The sequence below is a fragment of the Panthera onca genome, chromosome C1 (genome assembly GCF_046562875.1).
Source record: "Panthera onca isolate mPanOnc1 chromosome C1, mPanOnc1 haplotype 2, whole genome shotgun sequence".
NCBI classification, from domain to species: domain Eukaryota; kingdom Metazoa; phylum Chordata; class Mammalia; order Carnivora; family Felidae; genus Panthera; species Panthera onca.
In genome coordinates this window covers 11,155,399-11,177,569 of record NC_138346.1, presented here as the reverse complement: position 1 = coordinate 11,177,569, position 22,171 = coordinate 11,155,399, and the positions used below count along the sequence as shown (strand labels likewise).

The 22,171-nt window shown below is 39.9% G+C and overlaps 1 protein-coding gene across 3 annotated transcripts in view; it reads right to left on the bottom strand.

Moving 5' to 3' along the window:
* SPHKAP (SPHK1 interactor, AKAP domain containing) overlaps window positions 1-22,171 on the bottom strand; it is a 161,041-nt gene that overhangs the window by 34,285 nt on the left and 104,585 nt on the right. For all 3 annotated transcript variants that reach the window (XM_060624003.3, XM_060624001.3, XM_060624000.3), the window contains exons 4-5: window positions 7,395-7,454; window positions 5,586-5,720 (exon numbers count right to left, since the gene is read on the bottom strand). In XM_060624003.3, coding sequence (XP_060479986.3) covers window positions 5,586-5,720; window positions 7,395-7,454 — 195 coding nt within the window. The remainder of the gene's footprint in view (window positions 1-5,585; window positions 5,721-7,394; window positions 7,455-22,171) is intronic.

The window sequence follows — 22,171 nt, the reverse complement described above, 5'->3', positions numbered from 1 at the left end:
TTTTCACTATTCATATTGTTGTTCATTAGAAGAGGAATAAAAGTTTCAATTGCTTGTGCGCAGGTTACTAGTAAATTGCAAACATACGTTGTGCATCAGGATTTTTGTTTTTTTAAAAGGAACAATGTGTTCATTTATAGTAATTTTCAACAGAAAGTTCTTTGAATGGAAACAAGAGTTAGTGGGCAGGAGGAAGCTAAATAAATTTATATCACAGTGGAATCTGAAATGTTTGGGGGAAATATTTTATGTCCAAATGTTTGTCTTACAAAAAGGATCATTTAAATCATGTGCTTTCTAGGATCAGAGTTAATTTTGTCATTTTGGAATTCTTGAATGTGGATATATGCGTGTGTGAGGGGTAAGTGTGTGCACACACTGAGAAATACATGTATACCGACATCCATATTGTATTTCTGAAAGTAGTATATATTTTTCAGTCTTTTTGGTTGAATATTATAATTAGAGTAATTCTAGAACAGGTGATTGCAAAATGAAAAATCCAACCATTCTCCAAGGGGTCCAGGAGGCTCAGAAATGGAATTGATCTATGTGCTTATGCAATTAGGTCTGTTTTTCAAAGAAGGGAGGTCATAACCTTATTTTTTTTTTAGAGTTTATTTGCTTTGAGAGATAGAGAGAGAGAGAGGAGAAGGGGCAGAGAGAGAGGGAGAGAGAATTCCAAGCAGAGTCTGCACTGTCATTTCAGAGCCTGATGCAGGGCTTGATCCAATGAACTGTGAGATCATGACCTGAGCCCAAATCAAGAGCCAGACGCTTAACTGACTGAGCCACCCAGGTGCGCTCTGACCTTACTTTTCAAAGTGTGGGTTGTATGTAGGCCAGCAGCCTTGGCGTGGTTTGGCAGCTTATTAGATGTGTATAATCTCAGGACCTACCTCGGAGGTACTAAATCAGAATCTGCATTTTCCAGAACTCTTTTGGCGATTCCTACATGCCTTAACATTTGAGAAGTAATGGTCTGTAGCTTTTATGGAAGTCACAAAGGGTCTGAGATCCCTCGCAATAATGAGGAACAATTGTTGTAGAGTAATGGTAGCTGGCGTGATTAATTTTATTTCCACTGAATTCAGACATAATACACTAACTTGAAATTCATAACATACTTTTTGGGTGTGTATTACATGCAAGGTATGCTGGTAGGTACAAACATGAATTAGATAATTCCCCAGGGGGGTGGGACACAATATATTACCGGTGGATAAGGCATGAATAAAAATAATTACAAAATGGAACCAAATGAAGTTCTTTGTAGGTAAAAATGGCTGCGTATTGGCCATTTCATATCATTCAGATTAAATACATATGACATAAGGTTTTATATATTGTTGCAGGAACCAAAAGAGATATTAACGAACAGTTAAATAACACCTCAAAACAAATGTAGAGAAAGAGTTGTATTAAAAGTGCAATGTTCCATGGCTATTGCATTCCTAGAAAGAAAACATATTTTCTTAACAAGCTTCTTGAAAGTAAATAAACATCCCGAGAGTCTTAGGGAAATGAAGACCAAACACTATAACCTGCAAAATAATGGCAGGTATTATTATATAATTTTTATTGTAGTCTATTAAGTGTTTTGAATATCGTGTTACCTTCAATGCAAACAATATTTCTGTGAGGCTGGTGATGCCTTTGCTCTTTTATAGAGGAGAAATCTGGCACAGAAAGACTTACTGGTCCTTTCAAGTCTACACCAATATAAAGTGGAAAGCCAGCACTGCAATCCAGATCTGTTGGATTCCTGTGTCCTTTCCAATTCTCCCCATGACTTCCTGGCCCAGTCGGCAAAACTCCAGTATTAACCAAAACCGTGCAATTTGGAAAGAAGGGTGGTTTGCACCTGGACCTCCTCAAACGCACACATGCTCAGTAAAATTATGTGTTCATCTCATAGAAAGGTCGGCCACGGGAGTAGATCTTATTATTGTACATAATAAGCATCTCAGAAACATTTTCTTCTGTAGGAAAATAATTGCTTTTACTTGTACTTTCCACTTAGTATTTTACTTGACCATGGGCATGACGATTTTCTTTAAGATTTTTTAGAGTCTTATCCTAAGGATGGCCTGAGGAAGGAAAATGTACCTGTTGTGGCAATTTCTTATTTGTTGCTGGCTGGTATGTATTCATTAGTCTTTTGAGACACAGGTACATGGACAGTTGTGCAATGTGTTTATATACATTTAATTATATCCAAAAGAAGTAACATCTGAGATAATGCCAGACTAAGTAAGTTGCTCTTTGAGAGCAAGATGTCCGACTCATTTACCACTGTATCCTTAACCCCCTATGCTTTGCACTTTTCCAGGTGCATAGTAAATATTTGTTGAATGAATGAATAAAGTAGATGATAAATATTTTCTCACATTTTTTCCAGTTGTACAATTGTAAAATAACGTAGCAATATAAAAAAGCATGTGAGTCATTTGCTGAGCTGGAAAGACGAAGACATTGAACAATCATTTCGTAATCATCTATGAGAAAATAACAAAACTCCTCAGGAGGCAGAAAAGGCACTCTGTACACCATCCCTTGCAGCAATATTACACTTCTCTTCCCCAAAGGAGAATGGATGATTACTCCTGGTGTATATAGTACTCCACCCTGGTACCTTATTTTGCTTTAAATGAAATTTTCTTTCTACTTCACCTTCCTTCAACTTTTTGGACATGGAGAGAAAATACAATTTGCATTTGAATAGTCCTTCCCAAGGTGCCTTCATGTTATTTTATGAAAATCACTGTGACTAGTCTCTGAGAATGGAGAAAAGGTATTTTTTTAAATCTCCATGTTATAGAATAGGAAATTACAGTTGAGAGAAGTGAGGTAATTTGTTATCTGCACCACTGAACATCTTGGGCATTGTAATTTGCAGGGTCAAAGGTGCCAAGTAGCTCGTTTATTGCCTTCTTCACAGGGTCAGTGGGAACAATAGCTATGCCCTTGGGACTGCCCTTAGACTCCCCCCATTAACCCAGCTCATGCTGCCTCTGCCAATATCTCCGTGTTTACTTAGGAATCAACAGGTAACTGAATTTCTTGAGGCGAGGCAGCCAAATTGAGACTATCATCCCTAAAGAATTAGGTACCGGCTATGGTTGGCTAAGATGGGATTCATAATTGATATGGTGCCCCAACATTGCTAATTTATTAAAACACATGGATTGTGGTATCTGAAAAACGATGTAGGCCTTTGGGAGATGGCAGAAGGGTGAAGTGATATATAGGAAGTGATGAGGACTTTTAGAAGAGGGAAGTAGGAAACATTTAAGAGTGTTATAGCTCACAGGCAATTCTTGACGACTCCTAGGAACAAATATGCAGATTTTTAAGCATGCTTTTGATGGATGATATTTAATAAGTCCTGATAATTTAACTTTCCCTAACCCCAATTAGTATCTGTGTTGTTTTTGTGACCCAACATCACTCAATCTTCTTCTGGTTCTCATAGCCTGTGAGGCATCATTTTCTGGCTCACCCATAATGCCAGTGATTTCCATGGAGTTAATTCACCTAAACCCTCTGAGGTGATCACGTGACCCAGCCTGGCCAATCTGAACACTGCAATCCTCAGGCCATAGTGAGTGGTTGAGCGATAGGCACGTGACACGTGAGAGCCAATAGAACACAATTAGACTTTTACTGTTAGCCACCTGGGGGAGATATTCACTCTTGCTCAACTTGAACCCAAAGGGAATGGTCTTCTTATGGGAAAAGATTGATAAACATTAAAGAGAGAGAAAGCCGGAAAGAGGTCACAAGGGGAAATTCATGTCCTGATGGCACTGTTCAAGTCCCTATAATAATCTACCACTAGTTTTTTTCTTTTTAAATGTTTTATTTATTTTTAAGACAGAGAGAGACAAAGCATGACTGGGGATGGGGCAGAGAAAGAGGGAGACACAGAAACTGAAGCAGGTTCCAGGCTCTGAGCTGTCAGCACAGAGCCCGACACGGGGCTTGAACTCACGAACTGTGAGATCATGACCTGAGCCGAAGCTGGACACTCAACCAACTGAGCCACCCAGGCGCCCCATCTATCCACTAGTTTCTTAGTTACATTCTTTTCATGCATGAGCCAATTTTCCGTCATGTTTAATTAGAAATCCTAACAGGCTTGGTACAGAAATACTTTTAAAACTCAGTTTTGGAAATTACTTTTGGTCATCATAGTTTTGCTCGATATAAAGAGAAGACACTTAGGGCCATTTATGTTTTCTCTTTCCAGATGATTAATTTTCTCACTAAGAATATAAATTACGAGACAGACGGAGAAGTTTGGTTCTAGTCTTAATTACCAAATTGTAATAGGCTGTGTGCAGATTTTTATGAAGCATCCGGGGTAGATGCTAGAAATAGTGGGTACATTTCCGAGTTTTTTGGTATTTCAAAGGACTGAAGAATAAAAGAGTATCTTAAAATTTCCCAGCAAAACTAAAACCCAAGAAAGAACAATTTGGAGGAAAGCAAATGTTCATCATTTTAATCCGTAGTGGTGTTATGTGTCACTATCAGCATATCTTATTTGGGAAAAATCAACAATCTTCAATATGATGTGCCTTTAGAAATCATTACATATATATATATGTGTGTGTATATACATGTATACATATACATGTATATATATATACACACATATATACATATGTGTGTATATATATATTTGTAAATTGAACAATTTATAATTTAAAAAATTTGTCTTCAAGTAAAGAATGTTATAATGATTTCTCTAATAATAACGAACATCGGTACACTGAATGAGAAAAATAGCATCTTAATTCCTGCTTTATTTTTAGTAACATTCATTTCCTCTAGGAATTTTACTCTTTACGTCTAGGAAACTCACATTCCACCCACGGGGCTGCAATCCTGTATTTATTATCATGACTCATTTGGTATATCCTAAGAAATAAATAACATCCAGAAAGAAGAAATGCTGGGATGCTGGGACCATATAGTATGAATTAAAATTTTCGTATCATATGTGAAACAGAAGATGAATCTATTTTTTTTAAATGTTTCTTTTGAGAGACAGTGAGAGCATGAGTGAAGGAGGGGCAGAGAGAGAGAGAGATGAAGAGAGAGAATCTCTAGCAGGCTCCATGCTGTCAGCGTGGAGCCCGACATGGCGCTCCGTCCCCCAACTGTGAGATCGTGACCTGAGCCACAATCAAAAGCCGGACGCTTAACTGATTGAGCCACCCAGGCGCCCCAAGATGAGTCTATTTTTGACTATCTAATGGATTTGTAGAAAACCAAGCTAAGCTGTCAATTCCCAGCATGTCTGCTCTAGTTTAAGTACAACTTGACAACATGAACTTGAGAATATAATAAATGGTAGGGGTTGAGGTAAGGGAAGCTCTGTCAAACTCTGAGTGGCATATTTAGAAGAAACACAGATACACAGAAACACTGCTCTTGATTGCAAAGAAATTTTTGAGTCCTAGGCTATGGAGGCTTAAATGTAGCATCTATTTGAAGTCCGTACTGACTTGTGGCAAGAGCTGACCGTAGATGACTTATCTCTGATGAACATTTTATCAAGAGTTTACATCTCTTACCTGTGAAACTTCAAAATCTGCCTGGAGATTTCCGGATGTTAAGCCACTTAGAAGAACAATTTCATTTTCTTTTGGCTGCTGGACATTCATGGAGCTGATAAGTTTTGGAAGATCTGGTGAAACGTTGACCAATTTCTGTAGAGGAAGAATCTTTATTAGTTTAGATGATTTCTTTTCACCTCCAAAACACTACCCCCAAACTACTTACTTGCAAAAATAATACACCTGAATAACTACACCAATGATAGATTACTTAATCTACTAAGATTATTACTAGACGAAGTGTGAAGCTGAAACTTGAAGGTTTACACTGGAATAGGAAATCACTTAAAGCTTTAAAAACTCTTTGCTTCTAAATATGCCAAAGTAGACATTTAATAATTACTGTCACACCACAGGTATGCATAGTAGGGGTTTTTTCTTTCCTTTAAAACCTGGAATGAGAGACTTGTCTAATCACCATCTGTTTTAACAAAGTCAATAATCATAATATCAATAATAAAATAATTTCTAACATTAATTTTGCTCTATGTACCAGGCACTGTGCTAAACTCTGCACACATGTTACATTTTAGTACATTTAATCCCCACAACACCCCCATACTGATTAGGTCCCGTTACTACTTTCTATATTTTGCACATAAGTAGCCTGAGGCCCAGAGAAGATGAGTTCACACAAGTTTAGGCAGCTAAGTGGATGCCAGGTTTCTACGCTTAGCTGTAGAAGAAGACTGTCTCAAATCCCTCCCATAAATCTTCAAACACACAGTCCTTAAGATGCCAACTTGCTTTGGTCCCTCCTTCTCTCTCTGTGACTCTGCACCACAAGTCCCTTAAACGAAATGATATGTACACTTTTTTTTAATCCCTCCAGTACTACATGGATGAATGACGTCGGAAGCTCTGCGGAAGTCTGTAATGGGTAAGCTGTATGGGCAATTGGGTTTGAGAAGCTTCAGGTGCAGCACTGGCAAGGGAACAAAAAACAAAACGAAACAAGAGCGCCTGGGTGGCTCAGTGGGTTAAGCTTCCGACTGCGGCTCAGGTCATGACCTTGCAGTTCGTAAGGTTCGCATCCGGCTCTGTGCTGACAGCCTGGAGCCTGCTTCGGATTCTGTGTCTCCCTCTCTCTCTGCCCCCACCCCTGATGGCACTTGTCTTTCTGTGTCTCAAAAATGAATAAATGTAAAAAAAAAAAAAACCCAATTAATTCTTCCTATTGGACCCCTTGTTAGCTCTCATTCCAAAGGACTGAGGGGTCCTTCAACGTCTTGCACGTTGTCAAGGATTTACGTCGGGATCATCACAACCTCAGATGAGCCTGGAATATGTAGCTGCTGGAGAACGCACAAGTGCGAGCCCCAGATGAGTGTAGGGCTGGGAAACCAAGGTCAGAGACCAAGCGTTTCCTCAAAGCAGCAGGAAGGAGCAGACCTGAGACCCGCAGAGAAGGGCTGGTTGGTATCCAGCAGGTTGGGAAAAGCCTTGGAGACATCATCCCAGGCGGGGCGTTTGAGACAGGATGAAGACGGGGGCTCAAAAAGCCACTATCAGGCCCCGTGGGCAGGAAAAAGCGCCTGTTTGGAGAGCGGCCCCGTTATCTTGGGAAAGCAAGCATCACAAGCATAAGGAAGGCAAACTGTGGGAGGTGGCAGGGAGACGGTCAGGGAATGGGCCGTGATGACACCATCCAGCTAAAGAGTCTCCAACGAAATGAGCATCATTTATGGAAAACGTCACGTCAGCTGTCTGGTCAGCGCAGGCAGCCCTTGTCATGAGCTCCCGGGGAGTCTGTGCTCCCAGCATTACCTGCTGCAGGTGCTCCGTGCTGCACGCATCCTTGTTCACATCCAGGTTCACGAAGCAAACCTGAGAAAGAGGGCAAAAACAGCCATGTAAGTGAAAAACCGTGGCAGTTCTTTCAGAAGAAAGCAGGAATCCGTTTGGGGAAAATGATGTAAGAATCCCGCACGTTTTGTGTAGTTGATCTGATACAGAAATGGCCGCTGTACCTTTGGGCTTCTATGCAAACCTCTAAGGCCCTCCTCACAAATCCCTGGATTCCACAGAGCTCCCCTTTCCGTTCGTGGCACAACAAACCAGACAGTCTCTTTGTATTCAAGTCCATGTAAGTCACAACAAAATCTGCAGGCTTATACAGGGTTAGCAAAACTCGTGAAATAAGAAAAAAGACTTGGTCACCCTTGGAACCTCTGTTTATAAATGCAGTGAACGTTTCTCTCCATTTCTCCCTTTTTTCCCCTCATCTTCCCTTTCTCTTCTCATTTTTAATACAGTGCAGGAAAAGTGGATTTCTCTTTGTTTCAGGGTTTTAGCTGATTTATTTAATCCTGCTGTATAGTTTGCCTCTTTTTAGCCATCTTAAATAAGTGTCTGAATAGGCTGAGTATGAAAACAACAGTGACAACATTAAAAAAGAATTCAGAACAACAGTAAGAGAATGGTTGTAGTTTAAAGCTCAAACACAGCACAAGAGAAAAATCTACTATGGGCATTCACATGGAGATGGGGAGAAGAAAACTTAGAGAACAAAGAGGTGAGATGTATTCTTTTTTCCCTCTGAAATTAATTAATTGATGAATTTGAGTATAGTGGGCACATAATGTTTTATCAGTTTCAGGTGTACATAGTGATTAAAGTTTCTTATTCTTAACAAGTTAATTTGCCCATATAAAACTGATAAAATTAATTATTTGGATATTTAGTCAGACGTTTGGGTCAATTTCTGGAAGCATACGCGTCCTTCTGATTTCAGTTAGTTGTTCGGGGTCATGATTTCCTAGAGTCCATCCTTTTTCTTTTTGAGGTTTAATAAGAAAACATAATTGAAAGACTTTGGGTAAGTCTTTAAGAACTACGTAGTTAGGGGCGCATGGGGGGCTCAGTCAGTTAAGTGCCCAACTCTTGATTTTTGCTCAGGTCATGATCCCGGGGTTGTGGGATAGAACCCTGTGTTGGGCTCTGCACTGAGCATGGAGCCTGCTTAAGATTCTCTTTCTCTTTCCCTTTCCTCCTCTCTCCAGCTTGCACCCTCTCTCTCTCTCTCTCTCTATATGTATATATATATATATAGCAATTTACATTGCTAAATTTTTGTAAAGATCACTACTGTTTTACTTCCCATCAATAGAAGGTTTTCTGGATTTCTGAACTCACAATATCCTTGCAGCATATCCCTAGGATACACTATCTGCTTGTTAAGAACAACTTGATGGGCATTCGGGGGAAGAAAGGGCATGAACCGCCATCCACATTCTCACTTAGAGGTTCTCCTCCTTCGGGTTAATAAGATGGCTAAATAGGGAGGATTTAGCTCTGGGCATAAGCTCCTGTAGGGGCAGCACAAATGGTGACATAAATAGTAGATGGTGCTTGGAAGGAGTGCACGGTTTAGAGCAGTTTGCAAATACTCATGCAATAATCGGAACTTTGCCCTTGGAAGCCTGGTTCAATATCTATGAGTCCTCAGGGGCGTTGAATAATATGCAGCAACTGCAGTTGCTGAATTGATTCGACGGTTTTCCATTCACCTTGAAGAAAGGTGGGTTACCTTGACTCGGGCATCACAAGGCTCTTCTCTCACAGTGGCAGAGGACAAAGCAGAAACCAAAGCAAGGCATCTATAATAACGACTTCTCTGCCCACTGATATTGTCTTTTGTTCTCTGAAGATGGGCTTTCTTTTTATTCATTCTGGATTGTCATGTAAAACTCTGCCTACATTTGGAAGAAACCCTTCACACTTGCCAGCTGGGCCGAGACTAGAACAAAGCCAGACATAAACCAATCGCTTGCTTACACTTGGCACACGGATCTTTCCAGATCTTGGTGGGAGAGGATGATCTAGGTTTTTAAGGGCCTGATGTACATACAAGGTCTGAAGACCTTTTTACAAAAAAGAGTAACAAAATAAAAAATTCTTTTTTTTTTTAATTTTTTTTTTTTTAACGTTTATTTATTTTTGAGACAGAGAGAGACACAGCATGAACGGGGGAGGGGCAGAGAGAGAGGGAGACACAGAATCGGAAGCAGGCTCCGGGCTCTGAGCCATCAGCCCAGAGCCCGACGCGGGGCTCGAACTCGCGGACCGCGAGATCGTGACCTGAGCTGAAGTCGGACGCTTAACCGACCGAGCCACCCAGGCGCCCCTCAAAAATTCTAAATCACAAGTGAAAGTGGATACTCATTTATTTAGAAGAAGAAATCATTCACAAATACCAAATTTAAAAGAGGTAACAAACATCACAAACATGACAACCTCCAGAAAAAAAGATATTTTAACTGATCTACTGCCTAATACACCTCCATAATACTTTTTATCTACGTTTCTGGCTTCATTTGATGGTAGTTTTATAACATTTTCCCTGGATAGAGAAGAAACATAATTCAGTCTTAACCTAATACTGTTGGTAGATTTTTTCAACTTCACTAAGTTTTATTGATAATATTTTATACATTTTCCAAGTTTTCAAATTCAGTGGGAAGCCACTCTAAAAGTTCTTTCATATAGGAGTTGTTTGTTGTAGGCATGCTCATTACTTGTTATACCGCTACAAGTCTACAAACATGAGAATTTGGCTATATTCTCTTCTTGTTTGATTCTCATTTAAAAAGAAAAAAAAAAGGCATGGTGCGATTATAATTTTTCAATGTTATCAAACAAATTTCCTCCAGGAGAGAACTTCTGTGTTGACCAGGCATCAATCAGAAACCAGTCTTGTCTTTACAAGTTCACATGTCTGATGACGGGAAGAATTCTCCACAGAATAGCTTCTGCCCTATAAACCTTGTTTTCTCTCCACTATCTATATGTTTCCAGTAGGACATATTTACATTGTGAAACCATTTCTGACCTGACACCTACATGTCTCAATCAATGTCTGGCTGAGTTGCCACTGTCGATGGTAAAGGTATTCCTGGGAGCCATTATTACATGTGTATGGCTAGCAATTGCCTAACTATATAAAGAAGTGACCTCAAATTGTATAAAAATATCTTATGTATACACAACCCCACTCAATTTCCTTCAAGTCAGACCCCACACACGTCTGCGGTCACTCCAATGACCCTCAACATAATAAAAGGTAGTGGGGAGTCTCATTGGAAGGAGATCATTGTAGTTAAAAGATCTTCCTTTTGAAAATTTTGAAAATTTTACAAGCATCTAACCACTTGAGCTTGTGGGAGGGGGGAATGGGCACATGAGGGGCCCTGACTTTTAGGCTCTGAATTTTAGGCTTTAGAGTGAATCCACTTCATGCCAAAATGGTCTGTGTAATGGTTCCTCTCCAAATGTTCACTCTCTGAGGCCTTGGTTTCTTTATGGAGATGTAGGCACCCACTAAGACCGAACTCCAAGTGGAGAATGTGACAAGCTTGTGTCCAGAAGAGTTGGGGAATGGTGGGTATGGGGTAGGAGGTTGTGCAAGGTGAGGAGAGGGGGAAATGCGCCTCATTTCCGAGGGGTGTGGTTTTGGTGCTGGGTTCTGAGAAGACAAACAATGCGCGTTATTGTTCTTGTTCTCAGGGAGTTACGGTCTGGAGGCAGAACGCATTCTTTGAATCTATGAAGAATATTATTACAGAAGTGAAAAGCCTGCCATTACAGAAATGGTGGAGAAGGAAAGTGGGAGAATGTGGTCAACCACCAATGGCATTGCAGAGAAGGCTGGATTTGAGGGGAGCAGGCAGGACAAATTTACAATGGCACAAACCATGAATGGATGATCTCCCCCACCGCCCCCATCAGCCCCAGCTGAGTGAGGGCGAGAGGCTCTGAATTAAGCACAAGGTGAAGAGAGGGAGAAGAAAGGGGCTGCGACGACCAAGGTGAGGGGCACATCCTAGAGAAATTCCAGAAGTGAGGCCCAAGTTGGTGAGCAATATGCCTTTCTTTCTACGCTATGAAGAATCTGGGCATACCTCAGCAGACTTTTTAAAGAGGTGAGGTAAAGAGGAACTCATCATTGTATGCTAGACTCCCAGTGCCGTGAGAGTTGAGAAAGACCCGAGGGTTAGCATTTCCCTTCCAACAAGTAAGGCTGTTCCCTGTGTTGTTGCAGGAGGGTATAAGGAAACAATTGGTGATGGAAGTTGAAAAGAAGTTTCTGGGGGTTTCGGGTGAGTGTTTTATGTGACTAAAATATGACAGCCTGGGAGAGTCTGCATTATGGTTCTATGGGCCGTGCGTTGAAAGGGGTCCCTTCAGCAGAGAAAATGCTGCAGGCAGGGAGGCTGAATGTCTGAGATACCAGTCACCTGGGAATAAGATGTAACCTTTCTGTGTTGACTCTTCATCTCGGTCTGGGGTGATGCTACTGAGTCATCTGTAAAATGCCCGAATGTGCAAATCCAAAAGTACCAACTGATCCAGAGAAATGTTGTTTTAAAGTATGTGTGTTTACTTAATAATCTCTTGAGCACCGTTATTTCCCTTCAGCCTTTGCTAGATGGTTTATTCACGAAGGCAGGCCTTGCTCGTTACTGAATTCTTAGTGTTTAGCGAAGCCTGGCATTGGGTAGGTGCTTAATAAATGCTTGTTGATCGATGCATAGGCACGAATAGAGTGGAAGCACTGTCTCAGGTGTTACAAGCATCTTATCTGTAATAATTATTTTCCTTATTTATGTAGTGAATTCCAATGTTATCAGTAAACAAAGCTGTCTTCCAATAAGGACATAAGGGAATAGACAGTGAAGTTTATAGAATTAACTGAACTAATGTTAATCCAGCAATTGCTACTGTTTAAAGTACTTAGATTGGCTTCTTTGTTCTGTGATTAAGGATTTGCTAAAAAACAGAAAAAAGCAAAAATTGAGAACCAGAATTGGTAATAAATACAGGTAAAAGGTATTAACAGTTTTCTTGCAATAGAAGCTCCTTTTCTCTTCATATAAAATACCTTTCGTGTTGTCTGTTTGTGTCCCGTTCGGAGCACCTGCAGACATGCTCAGCCGAGATAGACGGAAACACACATCATCCCCGAGAGAACACAGACCCCTCTTTTCTTGCCTACCTAACAAAGTGAATTTTGTGGTTTTATGTACCTTTCAAATGCAAACGCCTCTCTTCTGTCATTATCACAGTTTTAAAACAAAAGGTTGGAAGAGTATCACTGAGAAAATGATGCCACTTTATGATTGTGGTTTTTACATAATCTCATCAAATAGTCTTCAAAAGTTATTTGTCGATCCTAAACATTCTACTGCTATTTCATCTGCTTAGTGTTATGGATTATTTAGTCAAGCAATACCAATTATTTATTTCACTGTAGGTCCCTTTTCATAAATGGAGGAGATTATAGGCATGTTATAAAATAGTATTTCACTATGAGATTCTAGAAAACAGTGATATAAGACCTATTTTGGTCCAAGCCCCTGTGAGAAAAAGGTTAACATTCAAATGTAGTAAAACAGGAAAAAAGAAATAATTTGAAGTGGATTGTAACCCACAGCATCTTCTGTGAGTTAATTGCACTTATTGAATAGCTTTAAATATTTATTATTTATTTATTGTAGAAGTCAGACAAAAGCAATTTTAAGTCAGACAAAAAAGTGTCAGACAAAAGACATACCGTATGTCATGTAACAGGTTTGACATTTTGAACAGAAACCAGAGAAAAAGAACTGGTGATGACTGTCAGGGGCAAACTCCCACTGCATGTGGACAGTTTTTTTTTTTTTTTTTTTTTAATTTGAGAGAGAGAGAGAAGGGGGTGGGGATCACGAGTGGGGCAGGGGTGCAGGGAGACAGAGAATCTCAAGCAGCCTCCATGCCCAACACGGAGCCCTGCTGTGGGGCTTGATCTCACATCCATGAGATCATGACCCGAGCCAAGATCAAGAGTCAGTTGCTCAACTGGCTGAGCCACCCCGGCGCCCCTGTATGTGGACAGTTTTATTTTTGCATGGGCTCTTCAGGTGGTTAATGCAATAGTTGAGGAATGTCATCGCATTACACATCCAGGAGCGCCAAAAGGCGCCCAGAGGCTGCACACCAGCAGGGCTTTTAATCCAGGGTTCCGGGCCTTTGACTTCTGCTGGGTATTGTCATCGCTCCTGATGTCAGCTGAATCCTGTGAAGGCGGTCATTCTATCTGGAGGCACTGCTTAGAAAAGGTTAACCAGAAGCATCATGTCAAATTGCCTTTAAAATCTCGGCATTTGAATGCTTACTATGACCAAATATACACTTAAGCTTTAACTCAGAAGAAACTCAGTCCCTTCCTTCCGCGGCTTCTAACAATGCAGCCATCTGGCCATGCGGAAAGGATGGGACCTCTATTTGACGGTATTAAAATGCCCATCTACGCATCTTCCAAAGAAAAAAACTGCCTCATTTCTTACCCCAGCCAAAAGACGCCTACTAGATTCAGGATCGTGGACCAAAATTCTCTTTGAAGGAATATGGCATTTTTCCGGATGAGAAGTTTAGACTGATGATAAGTAAAATGGCAATTTAGGCATCAACGTTGTTATGTCATGATGCTGTCAGACATTCTCGAACACACCCGATGTTTGGAATGATAACGGTATTTGTATCCAGTTACTATTGCTTTAAAATGATTGCAGAGATCACACAAAATGAAATACAAAATGTTACTTACACTGAAGACTGTCAAATCTCTCTGCTTTTTAAACTGCCAATATTTTTTAAAAATATCTTAGAATTGCTGTTTTGAGGAAAGCTAGTCAAGCATTTTGTGACGAGAGACTCAGTGAAAGGTACTGGAATTTCTAAACTGTGCCAGATAGTCTAGCCGTACATCCAGCCAATTTTATTGCTAACTTAAAAAATAAAGAAGTATGCTACTCAATTGTTTATTTTCCCACTATTTTTGTTGTGTCAAAAGCCACTTCTTTTGGAGAAAAAGGAAATACTTAGATACGATATCTGGTATACATTTACCAGTTGAAGAACACACTGTATTTAAATTTCCATTTTGAAGATGTGCTTTACTGAGATGTAATTCACATGTGACTTATCCCTTTAAAGTATACTTCAGTGGTTTTTAATACATTCCCAGGATTGTGCAACCATCACCGCAATTAACTTTAGAATATTTCTTCACCCACGAAAGAAGGTGTATTTATGAGCAGTTAGTCTCCCTTTCTCCCCGCAAATCCCCCAACCCCCAGCCCTAGGCAACCACTAATCTACTTTGCGTCTCCACACATTGACCTATTTTGGACATTTCATATAACCAGAGTCGTTCAATATGTGTTTTTTTCTGATGACTGATACAACATCATTTTTTTAACGTATCGACTGGACAATTCTATACAATAGGCTGCATTCACTGCGATAAGTCTAATCACTATCTGTCACCATCCAGCTTATTACAATATTACTGACTATATTCTCTCTGTTGAGCTTTTCACCTCTGTGGCTTATTTATTTTATAACTGGAAGTTTGTACCTTTTAATCCCCTTCACCTATTTCACCCATCCCCCTACCCACCTCCCTTTGGGCATACCTACATAAAAGCTTTTTGACTATAACTGTCGTCTCTTGTCTCCTTAGTGATGAGAGCTTTCTCCCATCATCTCCTCCCACTGAAAGGGGTAGTATTAAGGAAAAATGATGCCCAAGGATGGTGGGGGCAGAGATGAGTCAAATTTCCCTTGGAACAGAATTTATCTGGGCGCTCTACCTTGCTTGTATGTTAAATTGAAAGGGAAAAAGAATGCATAGGATACACTTGTTTCCACTTTGTTTACTTTTTCTTTCACAGAGGTTATTTAGATTTCCAATGCATAAAGAGCTGAGATAAACTTCTGAACTCTCAAGATTCATGCTCTGGTATAGTGCAGGCAAAGAAAAGCCAAATGTTGATCAAATATCAAGCAGATAAATTATTATAGACATCACTGATGATGGTGAAGGATCTTCCATTCATCAGCAAAGATTTGGTTTCTTTGGGAATCAAGGTGACCTTTCAACTCTTCACTTTGCCTCCTGTAAGTAAGCCAGATTTCAGAGAGCCACGGGAATCATCATCAATAGGGATGATTTAATAGGGAAAATTCTTTTCTAAGGTGTGTGGAGCATGTATTGAGCAGGGGGAAGTAGTCAGAGGATTCATGTCTCCTGATGAGTGAGCTGGACCTCAGGAGGTGGTTAGTTGAGATGATCTGTTTGCTGACCCTAAATCACTCATATCTAGAACATGAGATTCTTATCCATTATCAAGTTAAATATGATGATTCTGTACATCTCATCCTTCGAAATTCATTGTGCCTACACTGCTGTTTGAAAAAAATAAGTTCTTACCACTCTCTTGGATGCTATCTGTTCAAAAAATTTAACTCTCCTTAATCTGGATAAGTATGCTCCAGTGAAAGCGTGACAGAGAAAACAGGGCTATTCCTGAGGCATGGAAGTCAGGAATAACCCAGATCCCCAAAGTATGAACAGTCACGATCAAAGAACTAACAGCAAAGAACTGGAGAAGCAAATAGGCCATGTGACAAGAAAAAAATTCTAGTTTTCCAATCTTTGACAATAATCCTATTTTCCTTTGAGAGGACACATCATTGTTCAGAGAGAGGAAGGCAAACTGTGAGAGGCTGTTAAATACAGAGAACAGACTAAGGGTTGCTGGAGGGGAGGCGGGTGGGAGGATGGGCTAAATGGGTGATGGGCATTAAGGAGGACACTGGTTGGCATGAGTACTGGGTATTACATGTGACTGATGAATCACTAAATTCTACTCCTGAAACCAATACTACACTCTCTGTTAACTAACTTGAATTTAAGTTAAAACAATTCTGTAAGTGGGGCGCCTGGGTGGCTCAGTCGGGTTAAGCGTCCGACTTTGGCTCAGGTCATGATCTCGCGGTTTGTGAGTCTGAGCCTCACGTCGGGCTCTGTGCTGACAGCTCAGAGTCTGGAGCCTGCGTCAGATTCTGTGTCTCCCCTTCTTTCTGCCCCTCCCATGGTCATGCTCTGTCTCTCTCTGTTTCTCAATAATAAATAAACTTTAAAATTTTTAAAGAAAAAATTCTGTAAGTTTCACCAAAAACAATGGAAGAAACTCCAGAGTAAATGACTTAATCATGTCATCTCCTTGGCTGACCCTTGGGAGAATATTCTCCCCTTACATGGCTGGAACAGTCTCTCATCTCTGAGACACAATAGTGTGGGGGAGGCAGGAGGTTGTGCTTTGCCTACAGAGAAGCCGAGCTTCAAAGCCAGCTCTGTCCTTGCTTGATTCTAGTCTACGGAGGGATAATGAAATACTCTGGAGAATGTCTACGAAGACTAAATGAAACATAAAGTAAAGAACATCAGAGCAAATTGGATGACATTTCACTGATTTCTGGGTTATTGTCTGTAAGGGTGAATTATTTGAAATTGCCGCTCTTAGATCACACAAAAATGGCACTTTCATAAGGCCCAATCTAAATAATTTGAGAGGGAATATTTATAAAGTGCAGCTATTTCTGACAACGTAAAGCAATTAAAAGTTTGGGTCCCTGCACATAGCTCCTCACTCTTCTGCCCAGATCTTTTTCACTTGGTATAAATCTTTGTTCCCGCTTAATTACCGAAACATTATTTATTGATGAACAACATTAAATTATTTTTTCTAAATCTTTATTACTTATGTTTGGACCGTGTATTAGTACAGAGTGCTACATTGGTTTTCAGGGATATAAGACATTTGATGAAGAAATGCCTTCCTTCTTATTCCCAGAAGTAGTTCTGACTTAATTCATCAAAATTCACACCATGGGTAGAGTGCTGCCTTACTCCACACCATGAAACCAGTGGATGTTTGCAACAGACATGAAACTGGGAGCCAAAGGCATACATGGGAGTAAAAAAAAAAAAATTTAAAGCAGACATGTAGGGAAGTTAAAAACATCAACCACTGCTTAATCGTTATCATTTAAGTTCCTAAATATGAATAGTGCTGTTTGAGAGAACTTACAGACCTAGACACCACAGAACCTCTTTTATGAGAAAAAGGATCTTGAATCAGAAAGAGTAAATACCAAGTTTTACGTGTACAAATCAACCACTAGAATCCGATGCATAATTTCAGTTTCTCAACACAGTACATAAGTGGATATATGGATTAGCTTTACTTTAAACATTAAAAAAAGTCAGCCAGAAATGTACTTTTTGCCAGTGTTGAAAAGTGTATCAGTAAATTGACAAAAATCTTCCTTTGGATGTGACGAAACAACTCATCTTTGACTATGGCATAAGAACCAAATGCTATAGACTTGATAAATTGAATATAAACCTTGCATGGGTTTAAATTTTGTAGAAATTTGTGTTTTAACTCTTCAACCAGCTTTCATTAAGGGTTATTTCCAATTTTTCACCTTTAAAGTAATAAAAGAAAATAAACCTCCAGTGATTGCCTTTCTCCTCTCCTTAAAGCCATAGACCTTTGCACAAAAGAAAGGGGGGTAGACACACACGTTTGGGGTCTGAGTACTTCAATTATTTTAGAGGAGTTGAAAAGCAAGTTAAGCACGCAAAATTATCAGGAATAAACGATAGTGACTCTAATTTTAAAATGCAAATAATTTATCTGAACTAAACATCTACCTAGCACATCTCGTATTTTTGAGAGCCGAACCCATAAACAGCTCCAAACTCTACCTCCCCAGGATGCGTTGGGTATATCTGAGCAAAGCCTTTGTGGGTCTTCCGTGATTAAGTGAGACTGCTGTCCGCTGGTATGGATAAAAGGTGCAAAAAACAAAAACTCAGTAGCCACTTCCAAATGCATATCCTGGGTGATGTAATGCAGGAACGTGGAGTGACTCCCTAGAGAATTTAGTCCTCCAATCCAGCTGCTAACGGGGTAAAGGTATTTTTCCCTTCTTTTGAACTGCTCTAGATGGACTATCCACATTGATGACTGGCACCAGAAAGCAGGTGTCACTTTCCATTTCACTGGGCTCAGTCTATTTGGCCTGTTCTAGGTCTGCATGTGAAGCCATTAGCTCAAGGCATGTGTCCCAACTACAGTCCCCACAGCTTGGATACTGAGGGCTCTTTAGAGACTCAGTTTAAAATATTCCAACACACAGGCAAGTCTTCGGAAGCAACTTGCTTTTCAGTGAAATAACTATTAAAGTCAAACCTTTGAAAAGTGGAATTTGGAAAGCTGTAGTTTGCATGCAATGAATGAATAATTAGATAAAAATAATTCAAGAAACAAAAAAAAAACATGAGAGGGAACATCTATCATAAGGGAAATGATAAAAACTGCGTTTTCGTATTTGTTTCCTTCAACCATGCTTCTGATTAATTAGTAAAATATCCATGTTTCAAAAGACTTTCTGCATGATGAAGACTGTGTGTGTGTGTGTGTGTGTGTGTGTGTGTGTGTGTGTGTCTTGGTGAAACTGACATACATGCTGATTTCTGGCTTCTTTGTCCACTTTGCTTCCCTGAACTTTATTTGTTTAAGGGAACGGCTTCTGGAGAAAAGGCCCTCATAATGGAAGTGCTAATTCAAGTTAGCTCAAGCTGGTAACAAATGCAGCAAGTGAATCTCTGCACACTTCAATTTGGATTGTGGAATCAAGTGTTCAAAATAGGTAGGTGACTCAGAAGTTCTGAAAATACTTTCTATTCTCTAACCACTCCAAAAATCATTGACAGGAATAAGGCAGGAGTGGAGTTTTTTGTTTTTTTAAGTTTCAGGTTTCAATGTTTCTGACTTCAATCATGAAAACACCCATTAATTGGACCTCATCATTTACAGAAAAGGAGGAAAATATTAAAAAAAAGATATCATTATAGGTTCCCGTCTGAGATTTAAAGTTATAGCTTTCAACTGGAGAATACTGTGAATTGCATATTGGTAGCTTTTGAAAAGCTTCCGAAAGACCCCTCTCTCTGCAAAGAGAGACAGCACTGCCCGGGTAAGGCCAGCATGGGCCGTGAAGTTCGTTCCTTTGTAATGTCTAAACCTCATCATATCATGTCTGTGGCCGGCTAATATTTCCCACTTGAAAGGGACGCAGAGTAAAGCTTAAGAAACATTCCTGGCCTTCAAATAGCTCCACCAAATAAATTTTAATTTCACTAGGAGTAAATGATAAGAAAACGATCAAAAGAATTAACTTTCTAAAATGTAAGTGCAAACACATACCGGAAAATGTGTTTTAGTATTTTTACTGCAGTACAGAACAACAGAATTTTAGAGAAGGAAGTGAATTTAAAAATCATCTGGCTCAACTCTTTTATCTGTAAGGAAACTGAATCTCAGGTAAGCAAAGCATACCAAATTCCATAGCTAGGTCCTTCCTTCCTTCTTTCCTCCCTCCTTTCCTCCCTCCTTCCCTCTCTCCTTCCCTTCCTTCCTTTCTGTACTTATTCATCCTACTCACTCATTTATTCACTTAAAGAAAATTAAAGGGCAACCCTTCTATACTTGTGGAGATAAGTACTGACATACAACAGTAAACAAGAGGGTCATGGATCCTTCTCTTCCTTATGATCTGGGGACCTAACATATTTATTTGTTAGAAATTAGACCACTTTAAATGAAGACAGAGAGGAATGGATGTTAAACAGAGGTACAAGCTAAAATGATACGGAAATCCAGACAAGGGTAAAGGGTAAAGGTTTTGAGACATGGAGGTTTAGAAAGGCCAGATGGAACTTTGAACACATCAATCTAGGAAACAATGTGGAAAGGTAGATATGCTGGAAGAGAAAGCTAGCAAAATGGTAGATGAAGGTTCCATTGTCGTGATAGGATTCTGTGCTTTCTATTTTAAGCACTAGGAAGCAACTGGAAGATGATGAAAACTGTAACTTATTTTGCTTCATTGAGAGCTGAAGATGGGGGTTGTCAGCTGAGGGTAGATGCCCCCTGAAATCTCCTTCAATTATCTTTAATGCTTCAAGTCACTGGCGCAAAAGGGCGGCATCCTCCAGATATTTTTACAAGGCTGGCCAGCTTGCTAGAGATCAACTCTGGTGTGAAACTCAGTCACTTCTTTGGTGTTCATGGGGAAAAAATACTATTCACACCAGTCCTTTAAGTTTAGTAGAGTATCTAAATACCTTGGTCAAGAGGGGTTGTGTGTGTGTGTGTGTGTGTGTGTGTGTGTGTGTGTGTGTGGAGGGGTGCTGTCCCGTTTACCATCACCCTGTGCTCTTCATTGTTTTCCCTTCCACCTCATCGCATCACCTACTCCCTCCTTGCTATGCCTGGACTTCAAATTCTCTATCACGCACAACTGTTTCCTTGCTGAACTCCTGACACAACCCAGGCCAGGTGAGGGATGGTAGTCGAGAACTGGACTCCAGTCCCAGCTCTGTCCCTCCTGAGCAACTTCTTAAAAGGCTCTGTGTCCTCCTCCATTAAATGAGAAGACAACAGTGTCCATCTCATCAGGTGTTTGGAAGGGTTTAAGACATAGAGCTTATAAACCCTAGAAAAGTACATGCTTAATGAATATTTTTGCTTCGCTGTTATTATTACTTCTCCATACACTTACCAATATGTAGTTAAAATTATGTACCTCTTTTAGATCAAAGTAATATACACACATGGTTTAAAAGTCTCCATACACTTATCAATATATTTAAAACTATCTAGCTCTTTTAAATCTAAATAATAGACACACATGGTTTAAAAGTCTGTTAATGGAAAATACTTGCCTTCTGCCCACCCAACTGTGACACTTCCCAAACTCCTTCTTCAATTTCTTCAAGTATACTGCTATTTTTTAAAAAGTTTATTTATTTATTTTGAGAGAGAGAAAGAGAGTGTGCACACGCATGAGTGAGGGATGGGCAGACACAGAGAGAGAGAGAGAGAGAGAGAGAGAGAGAGAGAGAATCTCAAGCAGGCTCTGTGCTGGCAGCTGGGCTCGAATGGATGCTTAACTGACTGAGCCACTGAGGTGCCCCAAGTATACTGCTATTTATTGATCACAAATGTTAGACACGGTCTCCTCACTGTAGATGAGGTTTTAGCAGTCTTAGGCTGTTATCCTTACCTCACTTTCCCTCCCCTCTCTCTTCTCCATATTTTTATATCATAATTTTTGACAAATCAATGTTTCGTGTTTGCCTTGTTGTGATCAAGTAATTTGATCAGGAGGAACCACGTTGTATATGTGATTTTCCTTTTTTCAGTAAAACTTACTGGATTTAATTCTTGCCTTACGTAGTAGATTGAATCATTGTTCAGCCAATATTCATCCTTTCTCAACTCCATGGGAAGAATCTACTTCTCTGCTCATTAGCTTTGAATTTGGTTCTATGACTTGCTTTGACCAATGAGATGTTAGCATAGGTAATGCAAGCCAAGGCCTGAAATGTATCTGTGTGGCAGTGTTGTCCTCTTTATACTTACCATCTTCCTTACAGGAGCTTGTTCTGAGGCTAGCCTGCTGGGCTTAAAGGGTGTGAAGAACACAAGGAAAAGCCAAGCCCAGTCTGGGAACCCCACAACAACCTGAAGACCCACAGGAAGTATATATTCGAACACTTCTGAAGCATTGTGGTTGACTCTCATACAACAAAAGCCAACTATTATACCTATTTTTTTTTCTGATTAGCTTTCTATTTCACTATT